This window comes from Triplophysa dalaica, chromosome 14, assembly GCF_015846415.1.
Source record: "Triplophysa dalaica isolate WHDGS20190420 chromosome 14, ASM1584641v1, whole genome shotgun sequence".
Taxonomy (NCBI): domain Eukaryota; kingdom Metazoa; phylum Chordata; class Actinopteri; order Cypriniformes; family Nemacheilidae; genus Triplophysa; species Triplophysa dalaica.
Window position 1 is genome coordinate 5,171,890 of NC_079555.1, and position 21,537 is coordinate 5,193,426.

The 21,537-nt window shown below is 36.8% G+C and overlaps 3 protein-coding genes across 7 annotated transcripts in view; 1 reads left to right on the plus strand and 2 right to left on the minus strand.

Moving 5' to 3' along the window:
- tbxas1 (thromboxane A synthase 1 (platelet)) overlaps positions 1 to 2,829 on the plus strand; it is a 46,540-nt gene extending 43,711 nt beyond the window's left edge. Inside the window, exons 11-14 of the mRNA XM_056765679.1 lie at positions 964 to 1,052; positions 1,292 to 1,429; positions 1,705 to 1,867; positions 2,383 to 2,829. Of these exons, the coding sequence (XP_056621657.1) occupies positions 964 to 1,052; positions 1,292 to 1,429; positions 1,705 to 1,867; positions 2,383 to 2,463 (471 nt within the window). The 3' untranslated portion in view covers positions 2,464 to 2,829. The remainder of the gene's footprint in view (positions 1 to 963; positions 1,053 to 1,291; positions 1,430 to 1,704; positions 1,868 to 2,382) is intronic.
- On the minus strand, positions 2,664 to 10,217 carry LOC130435237 (protein mono-ADP-ribosyltransferase PARP12-like). Of its 2 annotated transcripts, XM_056765678.1 has the most exons (12): positions 9,610 to 10,212; positions 7,925 to 8,060; positions 7,531 to 7,807; positions 6,749 to 6,847; positions 6,498 to 6,630; positions 6,227 to 6,410; positions 6,007 to 6,118; positions 5,838 to 5,934; positions 5,653 to 5,737; positions 4,444 to 4,574; positions 3,769 to 3,920; positions 2,664 to 3,661 (listed from the first exon to the last, which is right to left on the minus strand). In XM_056765678.1, exons 1-12 carry the CDS (start codon positions 9,921 to 9,923, stop codon positions 3,411 to 3,413), a joined length of 1,971 nt encoding a protein of 656 aa, XP_056621656.1. In that variant the 5' UTR covers positions 9,924 to 10,212; the 3' UTR covers positions 2,664 to 3,410. The 2 variants fall into 2 exon arrangements, with proteins under 2 accessions (XP_056621656.1, XP_056621655.1); XM_056765677.1 differs by having other exon boundaries at positions 6,227 to 6,630; positions 9,610 to 10,217.
- A 5,077-nt stretch (positions 10,218 to 15,294) lies between these two features.
- Positions 15,295 to 21,248, minus strand: LOC130435235 (protein mono-ADP-ribosyltransferase PARP12-like). 4 transcript variants are annotated; one of them, XM_056765676.1, is made up of 12 exons: positions 20,859 to 21,248; positions 19,783 to 19,918; positions 19,389 to 19,665; positions 18,652 to 18,762; positions 18,402 to 18,534; positions 18,131 to 18,314; positions 17,902 to 18,022; positions 17,733 to 17,829; positions 17,548 to 17,632; positions 17,079 to 17,209; positions 16,401 to 16,552; positions 15,295 to 16,292 (listed from the first exon to the last, which is right to left on the minus strand). In XM_056765676.1, the coding sequence occupies exons 1-12, from the start codon at positions 21,170 to 21,172 to the stop codon at positions 16,042 to 16,044; spliced, it is 1,992 nt and encodes a 663-aa protein (XP_056621654.1). In that variant the 5' UTR covers positions 21,173 to 21,248; the 3' UTR covers positions 15,295 to 16,041. The 4 variants fall into 4 exon arrangements, with proteins under 4 accessions (XP_056621654.1, XP_056621653.1, XP_056621652.1 ...); XM_056765675.1 differs by having other exon boundaries at positions 18,652 to 18,765; XM_056765674.1 differs by having other exon boundaries at positions 18,131 to 18,534.
- Positions 21,249 to 21,537: the final 289 nt, after the last annotated feature.

Below are 21,537 nucleotides of genomic sequence, written 5' to 3' on the forward strand. Positions count from 1 at the left end.
TTAAAGAATGGAGAGAATAAACAAAGAGAATCAACCGTGACACAAAAATTGGTTAGCTTGTCTGCAAGGCTGTATGACCTTGCTTTGTGATTTTACAAGCATCAATATGTATTTGGTGGAGATAAATTTAGTCGTACTCCAGGCTGTGAGTCGGGGAAGAACAGAGACAAGGGTCTGTGCTTTCAGTAGAGATTTGGCAAATACTTCACATTTCACTGAAACGCATTATTGAAATAGCACAGAGCCGTGCCGGCTGAATCAAAGATTCCTCTTTTTGAAACAAATGTCATTGGAAAAGATCCAACTTAATGTTAAATATGCCATGTTTATATTTATCCCTTTCCCAAATTCACCATGGTGAGCAGTTTTAGCCAAATATCATAGCACCTTTAACATCTGAAGAGACTTGGTTATTATAAGCACATTTGAGGGACATGACACCTAATGAAAAGTGACATTGCATTCAGACAATGGGGAGGTGGGAGTCTGCGTGCCAGATCCTCTCATTCCCACGACGGATGCTTTTGCTCGGTGAACAGTGGTCTTGTCATTATGGCCGCGTTGTAAATGTCTGGGGGCCTCAGACACACAGGAAGTGGGTTGAGCCGCAGGGGTGGACGCTCACCGCCTGACCCTTATTTTCACAGAGCCGTGTGGTAATAAACTGCTCTGGATGCATTTCGGTTTACACAAATAAAATGTCAGGTGTTACATTTAATCAGTCGTGAATGAGAACATACAGCAAATTATTTTTTAATATAAGTATACTGTTATTGTATTGGTTTAAAATGAATGCCTTTTAGGTTCTGAAGAATGAATTGAGTAAATAACGTCCTGTAAATGATCGCCAATGTGAGCGTAATTATTGGTGCTGTGCTGTCACCTACTGGTCATAAATTTTGACTGCAGAAATGGTTTCAGGTTTCGATGTTTTAATCCTGACTGTTATCATTTGTCTTGTAGGAAACGGTTGATTATAATAATGTCCAAGAGCTGAAGTATCTGGACATGGTCATATCTGAAGCCCTAAGACTCTACCCGCCTGGATTCAGGTTTGTTTGTCCAACCTAAATGACTATTTGTTTAGCTAATTTGGTTGAAGAATTGATCTCCCTTATTTTCTTATTTCAATACTGTTTTCTTACAGTACGTCTCCACAGTTCAAAACATTTTTTTTCTGATAAGCTGCTTTGCAGCACTGCAAAATTATGGAAAGCTTTGTAAAAATGAATTTGATTAAAAAATGAATTGTTATAAATAAAATTGAAATGTTGATTCTTTCTTGTCACAGGTTTGCACGGGAAGTCGAGGAAGACTGTGTGATAAACGGTCAGTGTCTACCTAAAGGAGCGTCGCTGGATATCCCTGCAGGCTTCCTTCACTATGATCCTGAGCACTGGCCTGAACCGGAGAAGTTCATCCCGGAGAGGTGATCAATCTTACAATCCTTTCAAAGCTTAACTTGCATGTTACACTATTAACAAAGTTTCTGATATCTACAATAACTCACCTGTTTTAATAATGCTCTTAGTTTGCACGAATTACAGTATGTTAGTTGACAGAAGATCTTGTGGTTATTTCTCATTTTACTAATGGATATTCGATACATATATTTCAATAAGTTGAACGCAGCATCGGCCACTGTGTTTGAGTCTCTCCCGCATGCTTTTGCTCACATTCATCTCTTTATTTTCTTTGTCTCAGATTTACTCCAGAAGCCAAGGCCAGCCGGCACCCATTTGTATATCTGCCGTTTGGAGCAGGGCCACGCAGCTGTGTGGGCATGAGATTGGCCCAGCTGGAGATTAAAGTGGCTCTGGTTCACATATTTAGGAGATTCAACGTGGTGGCTTGTGAGGACACCAAGGTTTGTTGGTTTTCACAAATTTGCACGTACAGCCACGGACAAAAATTGAGAGACCGTTCCAAAGGTTCATTTATTTCGATTTCTAGATGTATTGTGGCGATTTCCGTCCAGTGTCTGTTGAAATTCAAATGACAGAAAAATTGACTTTATCACATAAAATATATATTTTTCGAACTTTTCCTAAACACATATAATGTTATTGTTGTATTGCTTAAAAGCTAATCTGAACATGTTTTCTTTCCAGTAATTGAGGTCTGAAAAAATACAGAGCATCTTTTCTGTTATTTTCACCCGTTTCTCCCGTTGCATTACAATTAAAAGATATATTTTTATTTTAAATTTGGGCGAAATTGTTAGCAGTTCAAAGAATGAAACAAAAATGATCATTTTATCTATATACAGATGACCTATAAACAGTAAATTTAGAAAAAAACTAAATATGTTGAAATGGTCTTTTTTCTGAGGCTATTGACTTATGGTCTGCTGTATATTTTCCTCTCTTTAATGTACCACAGGTTCCTCTGGAGTTGAAGTCAAACACAACCCTTGGACCCAAGGATGGGATTATTGTCAAAATAACCAAAAGAGAAAATTGACGCATTATTATAGAGTTTCTATAATAATATTTTTGCTTCCAAGCAAATATCGAAACTTTTAATTGTGGAAGAGGCTGTAGTAGTTACAGCTGACATTTATTGTGTGAAGTCTACATGACATTGTGGCATTTGTTTTGTTATGATTCATAATTTGTATATCGTCTCGCTTCAGATCAGCAGAAAATAGTCAAAACAATTGATGCCTTTACATTGTGTACTTTATTTGACTGCAAAGATGTTAAGTGATTAACAAGGTTTCTGATGTGCTAAATGTGGCATTATCAAGTGTTAAAGTGGTTATTTTCTCAATATAAAGGGAACATAAACAGAAGATGATATATTAAAAGAAAAAATTGAATAAAAATGTCTAACTTGCAAACATTTACTTCTCAAGCTCACCACCAGAGGTCGCAATAACTAGATACTAGAAAGTTTACTGTGTACTTCATATACATTTCACATACTTACTTATAACAAGTACATAACAAACATTGTCACTGTACTGTATACTTGTTACTAACTTACTGTAACCTGTCAGAAACAGTATCAGCAATTGAGTCCCATCCACCTTTATCATACCGTATATACTGTAAAACACATTATTTACTCTATATAAAACTTTTTTAGAATTTATAAAGTTAATAAACAAAGTTAAAACAACTGGCATCAGTAGTGAACAGGTATGTTCATTCAGACTCTTATTACATTAAATTACTAAATCGTTTTGAATTTAGCACAAAAACTAACCAGACAAATCTAGTGTAATCACAATGATTATTATTGCGATTGATTTATAATTATTGGTAAATCACTGACTGTAGTAATAATCACCTATTAATTAAAACGAATACAGTGAATACTGCATTAGAATTGAATGTATTATGTTCAAATGTATTTCCATGATATAACAGGCAGAAATGACAGGCTTTCTGAACCGTCTGGTCTGATTATGAATATTCAATGATGAACTCAGGATAGACTTGGAACTTCTCAAAAACTACGAAAATTGCTGGGTTGGATTCACTGTCAACACAGCTGTCATAAAAACTCTTACTGGTCTTCGCTGGAGGACGAACTAAACTACTCTGAGCTCTCGTAAACTCTCCCACCAGCACCTGAGCCAGGAACATCTTCTTTTGGTTGGTCCTGGATTTGATGTATGTGTCAGAGTAGGATGCATCCCTGGCAAAATAGCTGCCTGTTTAACAACAAAGTTATACATATGTGTCAAAAATGTCCTCAGTCGTAACCAACAAAGCTCAGTATTTGTTATACGCTGTGAAGACGAAGCTAATGTTTACATACCTTTCCCATAAAGGGTCCCGTTATGTCCACAGACCCTCCAGTCAAAGTTCTGATCACAGATGGGATCTATCAGATCCTCATTCGTACCGTGAAAGAGCTGACGCTGGGCGACCTCCTTTCCTTTATTTCTCCCTGTCATTTGTTCTTTTTGCCTGGAACAATGTATGGAAATACATTTGAACAAAAAGACCTAAACAGTCCGTAATCATTTACTCACCTTGGAGTTGTTCCGAATCTTTATACATTTCTTTCTTTGGTTGAATACAGAGTAAGATGCTCAGAAGAATGCTTATAACCAAACAGTTCTTTGACCCCATTGACCATCTTATTAGGAAAGATAAAGTGTAGTCAAAAGTGCCCCAGAACAGTTTTCTTTCCTACATTCTTCAAAATATCTTCTTTTGTGTTCAACAGAACAAACACGTTTCTAAAGATTTTTTTCCTAATATGGTTATCATTTTGACATGGTGAAGCTCAGTCTATAATAAAGAAATCCAAATTATATTTTCATAAAAAGGTTTCTTAGATTATGTAAAACTAATCTATGTAGAAAAAAGTGGATCACAAAATTTTCACAAAGTTAAGGATTTCCTACATAAAGTATAAGTGAAATTTTAAGAATGTTTTTAAACACAACACTTCAGGCACATCACACTCATGAATGAAGTAACATACCACTGAAAGACCCTCCACAGGGACAGATTCTGAACTATCTCAATGCTGTGAATGGTGCTTCTGGGCATTGTTCTACTAAACAGTGAGCTCACTCTTAGGTATTCCTTAGAAGACATCTGCAGTGGAACACGCTGAAAAGCCACAAACAAACTGGTTTAGATCTCAATGAAGATGAGTAATATAAAGGGAGTGTTCATTGTGCAGTTTCTGTGTTATATATAATACATTCAGAATTGTATAAAACTTGTTTTTCATTCTGCTCAGACCAACGGCCACGTACACGTTGGAAAGTTTCGGGAATTACATCGGCATATAAATGCGTGATTCACTCTTGAAATAGCTATGATTGACATATTGATAGCCATAGTTAGTTCCTGAATAAAGCAGACTCTGACTGAAATGGTTGAGTAGTCTGCTGACTGATGGACTCACTCATAACAGTCCCTTGACTCCACCTCCTGTAGGTCACTGTGTAAACTGCACTAAAATTAATGAAAAATCCCCACAACACTAACACACAGACTGGTCTTGTCACAATTTATATTTTCTAATAAATTAGTTTCTTGCATTTAAACAAGTATTTTGGAACAAACATTATCACAAATGGTCAATTATCCAGTTATTTTTAGGGAAAATAGTAAATATTACATTGGTAAATAATGCTTAAATTATTCTGTTGGACGTACACTACTGTTCAAAAGTCCTTTCTGTTCACCAAGCCTGCATTGATTTGATCCAAAATACAGTAAAAGAAGCCTGTTCTTTTATGTAAGCCTGTTTTTAATAAATAGTATATATTTTGCATGTTATTATCAAATAAATTGTGTATTTGGTACAAATTGTATATTGCGAAACTAACCCCCACCAAAAAGGTCTTATGGTGGCGAAACCCCCATAAGACTTGATTTGATTCGAGCACTGCTTCGAACCCATATTTACCATTGGCAATCCAACATAGTAGTACCAAACTCTATTCTTCAAAATGAAATATTAATATACTTGAGATCTCAGCAGCCAATAATACAGTCATGTGGTAAACAGAAACCAAATCGTCACTGACACTAGAGTCGTATGTGTAGTCTGGGTTGTATATCACAACAAACTGGGAGAACAAAAATACAGTACAACTAGTCTACAAAGAAATTCTAAAGCAGGTAAGAAAACAGCTGTGGTTTCTCTGTTATGAATGATTGTGAGTGGACTTTGTACCATGTATGTGAAACTAGGGAGGGATCCTTTGTCCCAGTAAGAAGGAACTTCCACAGACGACGTGGAGCTGTCTGAAGACTCGCTTCTAAACAAAACAGTACAATATTCATACATTAAATGCCCTAAACAACATAATTAAGAATTCAGATTTAATGTGTCCATAATAAATGACTGACACATCTTACCCCTTTATCTTCCCCTTGGCGTCTTGAGCACTAACAAAACGTGGCCTCCTTCTAATCTCTCTTACAGTCTTGTACTTGAGATTTCTCTGATACATGCCTGAAGAGGATCAGCCTTGTGTTGGATTTGTGTTGTTTTCTCATATTCAAGTAAATTAGTGAAATGAAGTACCTTTAAATGTGAGAATGTACTGATGCTCGTCTGAGTCGAAGGGAACTTCCTTTTCATTGTCAGAGATGTAATCCTTCTCAAGGGTTTCAGAAGTGACAAGATTTGTATTGTCCTGTAAATCAAACAATAATTTATTGTCACATTGAAATAATAATCTGGTCTTTAATTTCATATTTCATTGTTTGGTATTTTGTTCTTGATATATACATATATTATTTACCCCTTTGCCATATTCCATCCACTCCTCCTCGTCATTCCTCCAGTACCAGAGCCATTGGGTGGTCAGAATGAAGTGAGGGGGTTTCGTAACAGATGGTGCTGTGGATAGTCGACGTACCGAAGACTCTCCACATGTCATTGAGATCAAATTTACAATCTGATGTCCTGAGCTGGTCGGTGTAATGCTACAACATTCAGAACAGGTTGAAATTATTTTAAAATCATCCGAATGAAATCTACATAACCACAATCCACAAACAATATGTTCACACCTCACATCACTGGCCGGGTTACAGAATGCTTTTTCAACCTCATCTTCATTTGCCAGGTCGCTCCATGTGACCCCGTCTACTTGTAAAATCTGCCATTTATAGGGTAGAGGGTGGTGAACGCGGACGCACTTGTCTAGCAAAGAAAAACAGATGGGAATGTCAAGATTTTCAGAACCGAAAAAAAAGAAATAAAGTTTTTTGCAAAGCCAGATGGGTTAGGGTGCGAGTGAGCGAGCCGTGGATGCTGTTACCTTTGAAACTACATCCGGAGCGTAAGAAATAGAGACAGATTTCATTCTGATCCGCTTCACTGACGGAGCTGGTGGTGGGTTCTTTCACGACTGGTGGAGCTGCATTATAAATAGACAGAAGATTAGAAACCCAATGCATTTTAAATCAATAACTCAACAAACAAGATAAAAGCAACACTGGTCCAGAATCACATCCTGTTGTTGCCCGTTTTAAATTGCAAATATATTTGAAAAATATTTCAAATACTTAATTCGGTCTATCGTTTAATATTTCAATTCACTTCCAAATGTTCTACTAACTTAATTTTGTTCTAACATTTTTGTAGTGTTAAAACACTGAAATAGTTCATACTTCTAATGTTGTATACGTTCTGCAAAATGGTCTATAATACTTCAAAAGCTCTCTATTATGCAGAAATGGTCAAAATTTATAAAACATTAATTGACATTAATAATCTTACAATAAACAGCATTAACTCAATATATTGCAAAATTATTGCAGTGAATGAAAGAAATTGCAAAAAAATCTAAATGTATAAACCATGACGCAGTTCTCAATAAAAAATTATTTTGACAGCCTTTCTTTTAAAAACAGTTTATAAAGCTTTTCTCCCTTTAAAATAATAAAAGCGAGATTAGAGAAGCCTTTAAGGTTTGATATTTTCACTTTGCACAATTACACGGCTACTTGCACTATTATTTGCATTAGCTTATCTGAACAGAACATCACATGGAATACAAATAATATTCTACTTTTAAAAAGTAAAAACAAAATATTTTACCTGGTAGTTCTGTCTTCCTAACAGGTCTATCTTTAGAAGAAGTGATCAGTAACCTGTTCCTGTATATCTTTTGCAGGTTGCGCTTGTTTTCCGGACCGATTCCTCTGCCGTTCAGGATTTTCTCAGCATATGCATCAAAGGCGTGAGCCCTTTTGCAAGACGCTCCAAACTTACAGTCCTCCTGGAGAAAGTGCAGGCAGAGATGTAGGCTTGTGCAAGAGGTCTTATATTTACAGCTGCCATGCTCTCCATTCCCCTTGTTATAATGGAAGCAAACCTGGACACAATACAGTGAAAGAAGAGACACGTGATGTACTGTATAATATTAACACTCAAGATGGCCACTTTACACAAGTCCTAATGCTTGACAATAAGAAAACTGACAGATACTAACCTCTGGAAGTAATGAGTGATCATTCTGAAGCAAAAGTTGAAACAATTCTTCACTTGTAAGCCCTTGAAGATCTTGTTTTTTAAGGAGAGCCAAATTGTATGCCGAGCCCAAGTCATGGGACTTTTTGCATTTTGTCCTAAGGTTGAAATAACACATAAATTGATGTTTTGAAAAGATATAAATACTATTTTGAAAAATGTTGAACTGTGATATTCTGTTTTTATCAGCTCTGGGTACTGTAGTGTCCAGATTTTTATTGTACACCTTATAATATATAACGTCAAAATTCAAGATCCTGGTTCAATTCATTACATTTCTTTTGTCAATATTGAGTTTATCTTCACTGAAAAATAACTATGATTTGTATATACAAATATACAGTAAATGCATATATTAACAGTGACAGTACTTGTATGAAACTCAAATTGTTAGTCATTTCAAGTAACATAAACGATTGTTCTTCAGAACACAAGTGATTTTCAGTTTCAGTTTATAGTACTGTATGTCAATGCATTTCAGTTTTCATTTATCATAAGGCTTAAGTTTCGAATTGCCCTTTCAATGCATCACTGTTGAATACATCCAGTTCCCAGATTGGGTGGAGAACTTCCAGCCCAACGGCATTAAAGAGAGTTCGAACATTTAACTTGTATGTCCAGAAAACCCTTCAAAGAGACGAAATTAACCAATGAATTTAACCCTGAAAGCTGAGAAGGTATTTTCCAAAATCAAATTCAAATGTACAAAATCTCGTCCTTCATCACGCCAAAACCCTGTCACTCACGAACCATCACATGATCACATCAGAAGGTTAGATTGACAGGTGAGGTCTCCCAATCCCAGATCTGATTGTTTAATCCGAACCAATGAGGGATGTGTTAGGGAATAATGTGTTAATGTCTGCACTAGACATTATTTTCAAAAGTTTGAAATAACTTGACTTATTAAAAGCAAAGAAAATACAAGCTGCTTGGGCGGGTTTTTAATTTCATAAGCAGCCCAAATTTCCTCCACCCGCCCAATGCATTTTCTCCAGTCCAACCCGTTTAAAAGAAACCACATCTGGCAACACTGATTACATCCTATTGACTTCCTAAAAATAATTAGTTTACCATTTTAAATTTAAACAGTATGTATTCATTTGATTTATTTGGTAAAGAAACCTTTGTAGTTTGTAGTAAGTCAACACTCAAAACAATGCCAAGTTTGCATGGGTTGGTTCAAGAATTCTCTTGTAATGTAAGGATATTGTTAATAGACAAGTAGACATGAGAAATGCAAAAGTCCACAGATACAAAAGTGTTCATACAACAATATACATACTAACGTTAATTATCTCCATTCTCTAGTAACCTGCATTGATTAGGGTAGTTATTAAAATGTTACCATGGCAACAACAATCTTGACTTAAATTACAATAATCCCTTATTAATTGTTATTTAAATAAATATAAGTTTAGATTTATTACTGATATCTAAATTATTTAACACGGTGATATAATATAATTGAAATGCTTTTCAAATATCAGAGATATGTTTCTATTGTTTTATTTTTCCCCCCATAAAAAAGTGAATTTCTATTTCATTGAATTTACCAATAAACAAATCAACAAGGACAATAACTTGTCTATGTTTTCAACGTATTCAAAGGCCTTGGGTGAAACTAAACCCTCAAACTCCACTTACCCAAATCTGCAGTTTCCACACACAAGATACCTGCACAGGTGCAGCTCTTCACACCCCACACATTTGTCATTCTTACACACTCGCAGTGATGTTTTGGCGACGATCAGGCTTTTGGCTCCCAGAACGGACTTGCTGATGTTGGAGTCATCATCCTCTTTAATGGCAAACTTCTCCTGATCATCGAGCACCATAGTCAACACCTGATCCGCCACCGTGAAACTCTGCCCTAAACTCTTCTCCACTTTACCATAATCCGAACATCCCTCGTTTGTACACAGAAAGGTGAATATGTGTTTCGCCAAGTCGGACGACATTTTGAGACGCAATGAGTTTCACAGTTGCTTTCGTCTTGACGTTGGTTTGGGGCATTTATAGAGACAGGGGTATCTACCTGCATGGTCTGAGAAATGGGCATGCCTAAAGGTGGAGCGTCCTGAAAGGTAAGGGAGTGCCAAAAGTCTCTTCAATTGGTTCCGAAACCAGCCTGTTCCACATCAGCTTAAACGCTATTGGACTACATCTAAAGACACTTTTTCACTGAGGTGTTTTTGTATCGAAGATTTTAAATATGAAACCGATAATATCCAGAAAGAAAACAAGTTTTGCAGCCTTGCATCATTTTTTGTAATCATGATTCATTTGTTGTGAAACGGCACCTTCCTATTACGTCAAATAATTATGATCTGTAGTATGGAAGCAAATAAGAGACATAATGTTTTGAAATTTAACAGCCTTTGAATACTTGATTTTGAATTATTTTACTTTGGAAACCTGGAAACATGTATCTGAATTTATTTGTTTCGAATTTCCCTCTATGAAATTTAAATATAAAAAATCTTGATTTCCAATTTAAAAACCTGAATTTAATGCTCACAAATTCAGATACAAAAAAAAATCAACTTACAGAATTTCAGATAAAATACATTCAGATGTCAAATTTCAGGTTAATACTTTTCAAAGAAAACACATGTCTAATTCGACTGCTCAAATTCAGATCGAAAAATTCAAGTTAAATATTCATATGGTAACATCCGGGCTACCCAGGATAGGAAAAACAGTTGAGCCCAAAGCCCGTCTTCAATTGAACCAATGAACCGACGTCGGGCGGCCTATCAGAGCACGACAACCTGACTGTCTGTCATGATCCAAGAAGAGGCCAAGGCACGGATATTAAACCTGTAAAGAAGATGACTTCTAGGGAAACGAAGGCGCTCCGGTAAATTTGCTGTTTATGTACATTCAGACTCTACAGAACAAAAGTATGTTGTTGCTAATTATTTTTTGGAACTATTATTATTATTATTTTTCGACCGACGTCGGTTCGGTTCATTGGTTCGGTTCATTGGTTCGGTTCAATGGTTCGGTTCAATTGCAGACGGGCTCTGGGCTCAACTGTTTTGTAAAATAAATGTGTTGCAAACGTCTTGCCAACGCAGGCGAAAACTGTTTCTTGCAATAACCCGATGTGTACGGTTCCGTCAGAGTGAGTGGGGAGGGGGGCTACCTTCTTGTGACCAATCAAATGAGGTTCCTGATGACGTTTTCTCTTATCTGATTGGTTCAATAACGCGCCAGTCAAGCAGACATCATAAATGGTACTTTAAGGCCCGATTCACATTTCGCGTCATAAACCGCGCGGCAAACGCGAGCTGCAGTGCGTTCTCATTTTTTCCCAAAGCGCCTGGACTTTGCGCTCTCCTGGCGTCTGTCGTCGCTTAGCAGCCATGGCCCATGACAGCCGTTAAGACGAGGAGGAAAAAACAAAGGATATATGGATTATATGCGCTGAAAATACCTGCTATGCGCTTGCGGCGCCGACGCTCATGTCGACCCTATTTCCGCGAAATGTGAATCGGGCCTAATGCATGCACCCCGACAATCGCAGGCTCCGTTTACACTGCCAGTTAAATGTCACCCAATTCCGATTTTCTCCTCCAATGTGACACAGATCGGATATGACCCACCATAGTGTAAACAGAAAAACGCATGCATTCGGATATTTGGAGATCAGTTTCAGGCCTCATTCATATGTGGAAATAAATCAGATATGTGTCAATGTGACTGTCACGTAAACAGGCAGATCGGATTTTCTGAGGCATTGCGGTCTGTACGTAATTAAAACGGCGACAATTTGGTACATGTCCGCAGTTTTATGACGTATGATCAGGAGGAAGAACGTGTTTATGCGGTTAAAGACATTAAATAATTTGATTAAACAATCAAAGCATATGCGCAGGCTGCAGTGGTGACTCTTTTCCTCGTCTCAAAATCTATTTAATGTTTGGAGAACTTGTCATAAATCAAGCACATCAAGCACATTTCGCGTTCATCCATCATGGCTAGAATTAAAACAGTTAATACCAAGTTTCTAGTCTCGCGTTTATGTAGTGATTCTTCCCGACAATACCAGAAGCAATAATTTACTTAGATTTGGGTGACCTAAATTCTCAACACGTTTTTATATTTTTAAACTATTTATGCAGGAAATGTATAAAATGTGTATAGCTAAGATGCATTTTATGCTAAATCCTGGGAAAACCTAAACTCCAAAAAGTCTTAATCAATTGGTTGTGGATTAAGGTGGGACAGTCGCAAATGAAGCCTTTCCAATACAGCATCCATCATCAAATCCTCAAGAGACAATTAAAATTACAGTGTAAATTCTCATACATTTGGTATTAACAGTTTTAATAATAGATTGTATGAACAGTTTAATGGTTTAAGCACATTTTCATGACGTACAGAATTTCTCCCCTTATGAAATGAACCATGTTTTTGTAGTAGCAACTATGGTGTATTGCTAACATTTACTTTTGGTCATTTAGCCGACGCTTTCATCCAAAGTGAGTTACAAGTTGGGTAAACAATGGAAGCAATTGGGTCAACATTAGGACAACAAAAAGCATAAGTGCAATAAAAGCATGTCTCACAAAGCCTACTACAGTGTACAGGGCTTAGTTTAGTTTATCTAAGTTCAAATAAGCTTGCTTTTTGTTAGTTAGATAGATAGAGATTAGAGATGATCGGTCGGGTGATGTTTTCAGCCGATTCTTAAAGATGGCCACAGAATCTGCTGATCTTGTAGCAGCAGGCAGATCATTCCACAGATGTGGAACCGATCCAGAGAAGGTTCGTGAGAGCGATTTTTTTTACCTTTTAGGGATGGCACAAGACGTCGTTCGTTTGCAGAGCGCAAGGATCTGGCTGATTACCATTGGCAAACCCATAGTTTAACTGTGGTTAGACTTTTTTTTAAATGTTCAATTAAATTCAAGTTTATTTATAAAGCGCTTTTCACAATATGCATTGTTCCAAAGCAGCTTTACAGGAGCAAATAAGAAAAACAGAAAAACACAGGAAGGTAAAACACAGCACAGCATGGTGTTTACAGAACAAGCAAGATCATTCTTATAAATAATATCTAATAAATAAATAAATGCAGTCTCTCGATGAGCAGGCCAACACTGCCCTGCTGTGATGAGGAACCCAAACGGATTAATTGATTAATTGAGAAAGAAAAAAAGGAAGTCCCACTCGCCGAAAAATGATGTCGCCCTATTGGGACAATAAAGCCCTACCCTTAAATGTTAACACTTTTGAGCCAATTTTCTAATCTTTTCTTCATTTTATTGAAAATAAAGTCCTTTATGATGTGATGTCTTGTAAAAAAGGTAGAAGAGCGAGTTCGGTTAAACTTGGGTCTTTGGCATCTAAAGTTTGGGAAAGCCGATTAAAACCGCTACACCACAGAAGCCACGAGAAGACGTCAGTAGTATTTATTTATTTATTTCAATCATAAACTGGTGGAAAAGCTGTGAAAAGCCACTGTCGGGGGGGGGGGGGGTTTCAGTGTAAATGGACACTCCAGATAAATGAATAAAGACTGAAAAAGTAATAATGTAGAACTATTTAAACACTTGACTACAGAGGCAACTAGCTTTTCAAATAGAAGTAAAAGTTATTTTATGAATGAAAAAAATATATTTAAAAAAGGATTTCAGTCAAACATTGCATAGCCTACTTAATTTAAATGTTTTCTCCATATTGTATCATAAAAGTTTTACATACAGTAATCGTTATTGCAACGTACCACTTTGCAGGGCTTACACACTATACAAAAATGTATTCAAAATGTATACATGTTTGCATACATGTAGCTATAAAATGTATTTGCAGCCATCAACGCTGCCATCGAAAGCGCAAATTCCAATAAGTGCCGCACAAAGGTCCAACACAAACCCTGGGAATTGACACAATTGTGCTTTTACGGACTGTCTGTGTAGATGTTGTGGCATTTGAAAGCTGCCCCGACGTTGTGCCATTTCCCTCTCTGACTGACACTGGTACTAGTGTTCTTACCAGAGGAATTCGGTTGAATGTTTTGTCTGTTCCCTTGCACAAAATTATGATGTCATCTCAACTTGTGAATGGTGAAGTGGTGATTGGAGTGCGTCCTTCCTTGCCAGTGGAGGGTGTGGATATATTACTGGGAAATAATTTGGGAGGGGTCCGAATTTGGCCTGACACTTAACCTCCAGTGGTCTCACCTTTTCCTCTAACATGTCCTGATGAGAGCAACAATTATTTTACCGGAGTTATTCGCCGCATGTGCTGTGACTCGATCTATGGCCTTTACACAACCAAAGTTGTCCTCCAAATCTGATGTGGAACACTCAACATTTTCTTTGCCGGGTGACTTTTCTGTTTCTCTTTCTGAATTGATACGGGAGCAGCAAACTGACTTTTCTCTCCACAAACTTTTTGAGAGTGTGATGTCATCTTATGAAATTAGACATTTTGCTCAGAGTTATTTCTTACAGGATGCTGGAATGCTGGTGAGGAAGTGGATTCCACATGGTAGTGACTTTGCAGGGGAACCTATTATACAAGTGGTAGTACCAGAGAAGAATCCTTCATATTTTTTGGCAAAAATTGAAGAAGGATCTGTCACAACACATCAAAACATGTCATGCTTTTCAATTAACAGGCAAGCTGAATCAGACGATTAAATCTGCACCATTGTTTCCCATTCAGATTGTTAGCTCACCATTTGAGCATCTGTTACACACTGATTGTGTAGACCCATTATCTTAATCAAAATCAGGTAGTTTTTATTTGCTCACTGTTATGTGTGCATCGAATCGGTACCCTGCGGCCTATCCCCTCCTTGTTTCTCCCGTTTAATTACAACAAAGAAATAGCTTTTTTGAAATTTGGGCGAAATTGTTAGTTGTTCGCAGAATGAAACAAAATTATTATTTTATCTAAACACAGACGACCTATAAACAGTAAATTTAGAAAAACACAAAATATGTTTGTCTCTATTTTATCTGAGGCTGTATATGGAGCACATGAGGATTATTGAGTTATGGTCTGCTGTATATTTTCCTCTCTTTAATGTAACACAAGTTCCTCTGGGGTTGAAGTCAAACACAACCCTTGGACCCAAGGATGGGATTTTTGTCAAAATAACCAAAAGAGAAAATGTTGAGAAAATTTCTAGTTTCTATAATATTTTGTGTTCCAAGCACACATCTAAACTTTAAAGTCTGGAAGAGGCTGTGGTAGTTACAGCTGACATTTCTTGTGTGAAGTCTATATGACATTGTGGCATTTGTTTTGTTATGATTCATAGCTTGTATATCGTCTCGCTTCAGATCAGCAGAAAATAGTCAAAACAATTGATGCCTTTACATTGTGTACTTTATTTGACTGCAAAGATGTTAAGTGATTAACAAGGTTTAGGATGTGCTAAATGTGGCATTATCAAGTGTTAAAGAGGTTATTTTCTCAATATAAAGGGAACATAAACAGAAGATGATATATTAAAAGAAAAAATTGAATAAAAATGTCTAACTTGCAAACATTTACTTCTCAAGCTCACCACCAGAGGTCGCAATAACTAGATACTAGAAAGTTTACTGTGTACTTCATATACATTTCACATACTTACTTATTACAAGTACTTAACAAACATTGTCACTGTACTGTATACTTGTTACTAACTTACTGTAACCTGTCAGAAACAGTATCAGCAATTGAGTCCCATCCACCTTTATCATACCGTATATACTGCAAAACACATTATTTACTCTATATAAAACTGTTTTAGAATTTATAAAGTTAATAAACAAAGTTAAAACAACTGGCATCAGTAGTGGACAGGTATGTTCATTCAGACTCTTATTACATTAAATTACTAAATCGTTTTTAATTTAGCACAAAAACTAACCAGACAAATCTAGTATAATCACAATGATTATTATTGCGATTTATTTATAATTATTGGTAAATCACTGACTGTAGTAATAATCACCTATTAATTAAAACGAATACAGTGAATACTGCATTAGAATTGAATGTATTATGTTCAAATGTATTTCCATGATATAACAGGCAGAAATGACAGGCTTTCTGAACCGTCTGGTCTGATTATGAATATTCAATGATGAACTCAGGATAGACTTGGAACTTCTCAAAAACTACGAAAATTGCTGGGTTGGTTTCACTGTCAACACAGCTGTCATAAAAACTCTTACTGGTCTTCGCTGGAGGACGAACTAAACTACTCTGACCTCTCGTAAACTCTCCCACCAGCACCTGAGCCAGGAACATCTTCTTTTGGTTGGTCCTGGATTTGATGTATTTGTCAGAGTAGGATGCATCCCTGGCAAAATAGCTGCCTGTTTAACAATAAAATTATACATATGTGTCAAAAATGTCCTTCAGTCGTACCCGACAAAGCTCAGTATCAGTTATACGCCGTGAAGACGAAGCTAATGTTTACATACCTTTCCCATAAAGGGTCCCGTGACTGCCACAGACCCTCCAGTCAAAGTTCTGCTCACAGATGGGATCTATCAGATCCTCATTCGTACCGTGAAAGAGCTGACGCTGGGCGACCTCCTTTCCTTTATTTCTCCCTGTCATTTGTTCTTTTTGCCTGGAACAATGTATGGAAATACATTTGAACAAAAAGACCTAAACATTCTGTCATCATCTACTCACCTTGGAGTTGTTCCGAATCTTTATACATTTCTTTGTTCTGATGAACACAGAGAAAGATATTTGGAAGAATGCTTATAACCAAACAGTTCATGGACCCCATTGACCATCTTATTAGGAAAGATAAAGTGTAGTCAAAAGTGCCCCAGAACAGTTTTCTTTCCTACATTCTTCAAAATATCTTCTTTTGTGTTCAACAGAACAAAGATATTTATAAAGACATTTTTCCTACAATGGCTATGATTTTGACATGGCCAAGTTCAGTCTATAATAAAGACATCCAAATTATATTTTCATAAAATGTTTCTTAGGTTATGTAAGATTAATTTATGTAGAAAACAGTGGGTCACAAAATGTCACAAAGTTTTGGATTTCTGACATATACTGTAGTATAAGTGACATTTTAAGAATGTTTTTAAACACAACACTTCAGGCACAACACACTCATGAATGAAGTAACATACCACTGAAAGACCCTCCACAGGGACAGATTCTGAACTATCTCAATGCTGTGAATGGTGCTTCTGGGCATTGTTCTACTAAACAGTGAGCTCACTCTTAGGTATTCCTTAGAAGACATCTGCAGTGGAACACGCTGAAAAGCCACAAACAAACTGGTTTAGTTCTTAACAATTCAATATGAATCAATCTTACTATTCATATACGAACACAGAGTTTTACAAAACCCATATTTTACATTGGCAATCCAACACTGTAGTACCAAACTCTATTGTGCATATTGTGGTCTAGGGAAACCACAACTTCAGTGAAACTAGACTCGTATGTGATGTTGTCTGGGTTGTATATCACAACAAACTGGGAGAATTAAATACAATCCAACTTGTAAGGAAAGATATATCAAAGCAGGTAAGAAAACAGCTGTGGTTTCTCTGTGCTTAATATGTTATGAATGATTGTGAGTGGACTTTGTACCATGTATGTGAAACTAGGGAGGGATCCTTTGTCCCAGTAAGAAGGAACTTCCACAGACGGCGTGGAGCTGTCTGAAGACTCGCTTCTAAACAAAACAGTACAATATTCATACTTTAAATGCCCTAAACAACATAATTAAGAATTCAGATTTAATGTGTCCATAATAAATGACTGACACATCTTACCCCTTTATCTTCCCCTTGGCGTCTTGAGCACTAACAAAACGTGGCCTCCTTCTAATCTCTCTTACAGTCTTGTACTTGAGATTTCTCTGATACATGCCTGAAGAGGATCAGCCTTGTGTTGGATTTGTGTTGTTTTCTCATATTCAAGTAAATTAGTGAAATGAAGTACCTTTAAATGTGAGAATGTACTGATGCTTGTCTGAGTCGAAGGGAACTTCCTTTTCATTGTCAGAGATGTAATCCTTCTCAAGGGTTTCAGAAGTGACTGAGGTGACAAGTTTTGTATTGTCCTGTAAATCAAACAATAATTTACTGTCACATGAAATTAAAGACCAAATTATCATTTCAATATTTCATTGTTTGGTATTTTGTTCTTGATATATACATATATTATTTACCCCTTTGCCATATTCCATCCACTCCTCCACGTCATTCTTCCAGTACCAGAGCCATTGGGTGGTCAGAATGAAGTGAGGGGGTTTCGTAACAGATGATGCTGTGGATAGTCGACGTACCGAAGAACCTCCACATGTCATTGAGATAAAATGTACAATCTGATGTCCTGAGCTGGTCGAAGTAATGCTACAACATTCAGAACAGGTTGAAATTATTTTAAAATCATCCGAATGAAATCTACATAACCACAATCCACAAACAATATGTTCACACCTCACATCACTGGCCGGGTTACAGAATGCTTTTTCAACCTCATCTTCATTTGCCAGGTCGCTCCATGTGACCCCGTCTGCTTGTAAAATCTGCCATTTATAGGGTAGAGGGTGGTGAACGCGGACGCACTTGTCTAGCAAAGAAAAACAGATGGGAATGTCAAGATTTTCAGAACCGAAAAAAAGAAATAAAGTTTTTGGCAAAGCCAGATGGGTTAGGGTGCGAGTGATCGAGCGGTGGATGCCGTTACCTTTGAAACTACATCCGGAGCGTAAGAAATAGAGACAGATTTCGTTCTGATCGGCTTCACTGACGGAGATGCTGGATTTGTGTCTGGTGCGTTCTCTCACGGCTGGTAGAGCTGCTTTATAAATAGACAGAAGAATAAAACCCAATGCTTTTAATTCAGGAAGCAGATCTTTACATCAATAACCCAACAAACAAGATAAAAGCAACACTGGTCCAGAATCACATCCTGTTGTTTCCCGTTTTAAATTGCAAATATATTTGATCTCAAATATTTAATTCGGTCTCTCGTTTAACATTTCAATTCACTTCCAAATGTTCTACTAACTTTTTTTTTCTAACATTTGTGTAGTGTTAAAACACTGAAATAGGGAATGCTTCTGGTTTTGTTCATGCTCTGCAAAATGGTCTATAATACCAAAACTCTTTATTATGCAGAAATGTATTAATTTACATTAATAATCTTACCATAAACAGCAATAACTCAATATATTGAAAGAAAAAAAATTACATTGCGAAAAATCTAAATGAATAAACCATGGTACCAAGCAATTTACCAAATGTCAATGACAAATTACCATTGACAGCCTTTCTTTTAAAAAGCCAATTTGGTTTGATATTTTCACTTTGCACAATTACACGGCTACTTGCACTATTGTTTGCATTAGCTTATCTGAACAGAACATCACCTGCAATACAAATAATATTCTACTTTTAAAAAATAAAAACAAAATATTTTACCTGGTAGTTCTGTCTTCCTAACAGGTCTATCTTTAGAAGAAGTGATCAGTAACCTGTTCCTGTATATCTTGTGCAGGTTGCGCTTGTTTTCCGGACCGATTCCTCTGCCGTTCAGGATTTTCTCAGCATATGCATCAAAGGCGTGAGCCCTTTTGCAAGACGCTCCAAACTTACAGTCCTCCTGGAGAAAGTGCAGGCAGAGATGTAGGCTTGTGCAAGAGGTCTTATATTTACAGCTGCCATGCTCTCCATTCCCCTTGTTATAATGGAAGCAAACCTGGACACAATACAGTGAAAGAAGAGACACGTGATGTACTGTATAATATTAACACTCAAGATGGCCACTTTACACAAGTCCTAATGCTTGACAATAAGAAAACTGACAGATACTAACCTCTGGAAGTAATGAGGGATCATTCTGAAGCAAAAGTTGAAACAGTTCTTCACTTGTAAGCCTTTGAAGATCTTGTTTTTTAAGGAGAGCCAAATTGTATGCCGAGCCCAAGTCATGGGACTTTTTGCATTTTGTCCTAAGGTTGAAATAACACATAAATTGATGTTTTGAAAAGATATAAATACTATTTAGAAAAATGTTGAACTGTGATATTCTGTTTTTATCAGCTCTGGGTACTGTAGTGTCCAGATTTTTATTGTACACCTTATAATATATAACGTCAAAATTCAAGATCCTGGTTTAATTCATTACATTTGTTTTTTCAATATTGTGTTTATCTACACTGAAAAATAACTACACTTTTTTCTTTTAAGCTATTTTATTTAAACAATATTTTTAAATCAGAGCCATTACTGTAAATGTACACCAGCTAAAGAAAACCAAACAAACATTTTTAGCAATGTTTAGATCATTAGTTCTCACTGGATCTTACTGGAAGTTTTAAATCAACATTTAGAGATGAACAGGAGTCAGAAGAGTGGTGATAGAATAAAACCTTGAGATGGAGACATTCTCCACATGTGAATATGATACAGCACCCAAAATAACATTAAACAACAGTCATAAGAATGATGGAAAATTGTATTAATAATGGAAATAAGTCAAATAAAACATACACAAAGGCATATATTTACATAGACAGTACTCAGTAACCTAAACTACTGTTCTTCAGAACACACATTACAGTACAGTATGTGAATGTAGTGTACTGTATGTCAGTTTTCAATTATCCATAGGTTTCAATTTTGAATTGCCCTTTCAATGCATCACTTTTTAATAACATCACATGAGCTTCATCAAAATTGGTTTGCCATTTTAAATTTAAACTGTATATATTCATTTGATTTATTCGGGGGAAAAAACCTTAGTAGGTTGGTGGTAAATCAACACACAACACAATGTCAAGTTTACATGGGTATTTCACTCCTTTTAATAATAAACAAATCAACAAGGACAATAACTTGTTTATGTATTCAAAGGCCTTGGGTGAAACTAAACCCTCAAACTCCACTTACCCAAATCTGCAGTTTCCACACACAAGATACCTGCACAGGTGCAGCTCTTCACACCCCACACATTTGTCATTCTTACACACTCGCAGTGATGTTTTGGCGACGATCAGGCTTTTGGCTCCCAGAACGGACTTGCTGGTGTTGGAGTCATCATCCTCTTTAATGGCAAACTTCTCCTGATCATCGAGCACCATAGTCAACACCTGATCCGCCACCGTGAAACTCTGCCGTAAACTCTTCTCCACTTTACCATAATCCGAACATCCCTCGTTTTTACACAGAAAGGTGAATATGTGTTTCGCCACGGCCGACGACATTTTGAGACGCAACGATGAGTTGCACAGTTGCTTTCGTCTTGACGTTGGTTTGGGGCATTTAAATGGAAACGAAACCGAAACCAAATGTTGTGGTATTTGGTGCCCCCTGGTGTTTGATGCACGGAGCCTTAGACCTTAAATGGATTAATTCACGATTACGGCTTCACTGCGATTTACAGAGGAATCATGTGATCCTGGACACTGAAATCGGAATTGCGTTTCCTGATATAGTAAGCAGTCATTTTGCTGAATGTTTTGCCTCCCAGGAGGGCCCGCTCTGGTGTGCTCACGTGGTGTTCATCTGGTAAAGTGACGACACGTGCATTCCCTCTATAGTTCCAAACACTGCACTCAAGCCCATTCAT

Coding starts and splice junctions, on each gene's coding strand:
- LOC130435237 (XM_056765677.1), bottom strand. CDS start 9,923: ATGTCGTCCGACTTGGCGAAACACATATTCACCTTTCTGTGTACAAAC. Junction 5,935..6,006: donor GTACATTCTCACATTTAAAG/GTACTTCATTTC, acceptor GATCCTCTTCAG/GCATGTATCAGAGAAATCTC. Junction 5,738..5,837: donor GCCAAGGGGAAGATAAAGGG/GTAAGATGTGTC, acceptor TGTTTTGTTTAG/AAGCGAGTCTTCAGACAGCT.
- LOC130435235 (XM_056765673.1), bottom strand. CDS start 21,172: ATGTCGTCGGCCGTGGCGAAACACATATTCACCTTTCTGTGTAAAAAC. Junction 18,535..18,651: donor CTCCGGATGTAGTTTCAAAG/GTAACGGCATCC, acceptor TTTCTTTGCTAG/ACAAGTGCGTCCGCGTTCAC. Junction 17,830..17,901: donor GTACATTCTCACATTTAAAG/GTACTTCATTTC, acceptor GATCCTCTTCAG/GCATGTATCAGAGAAATCTC.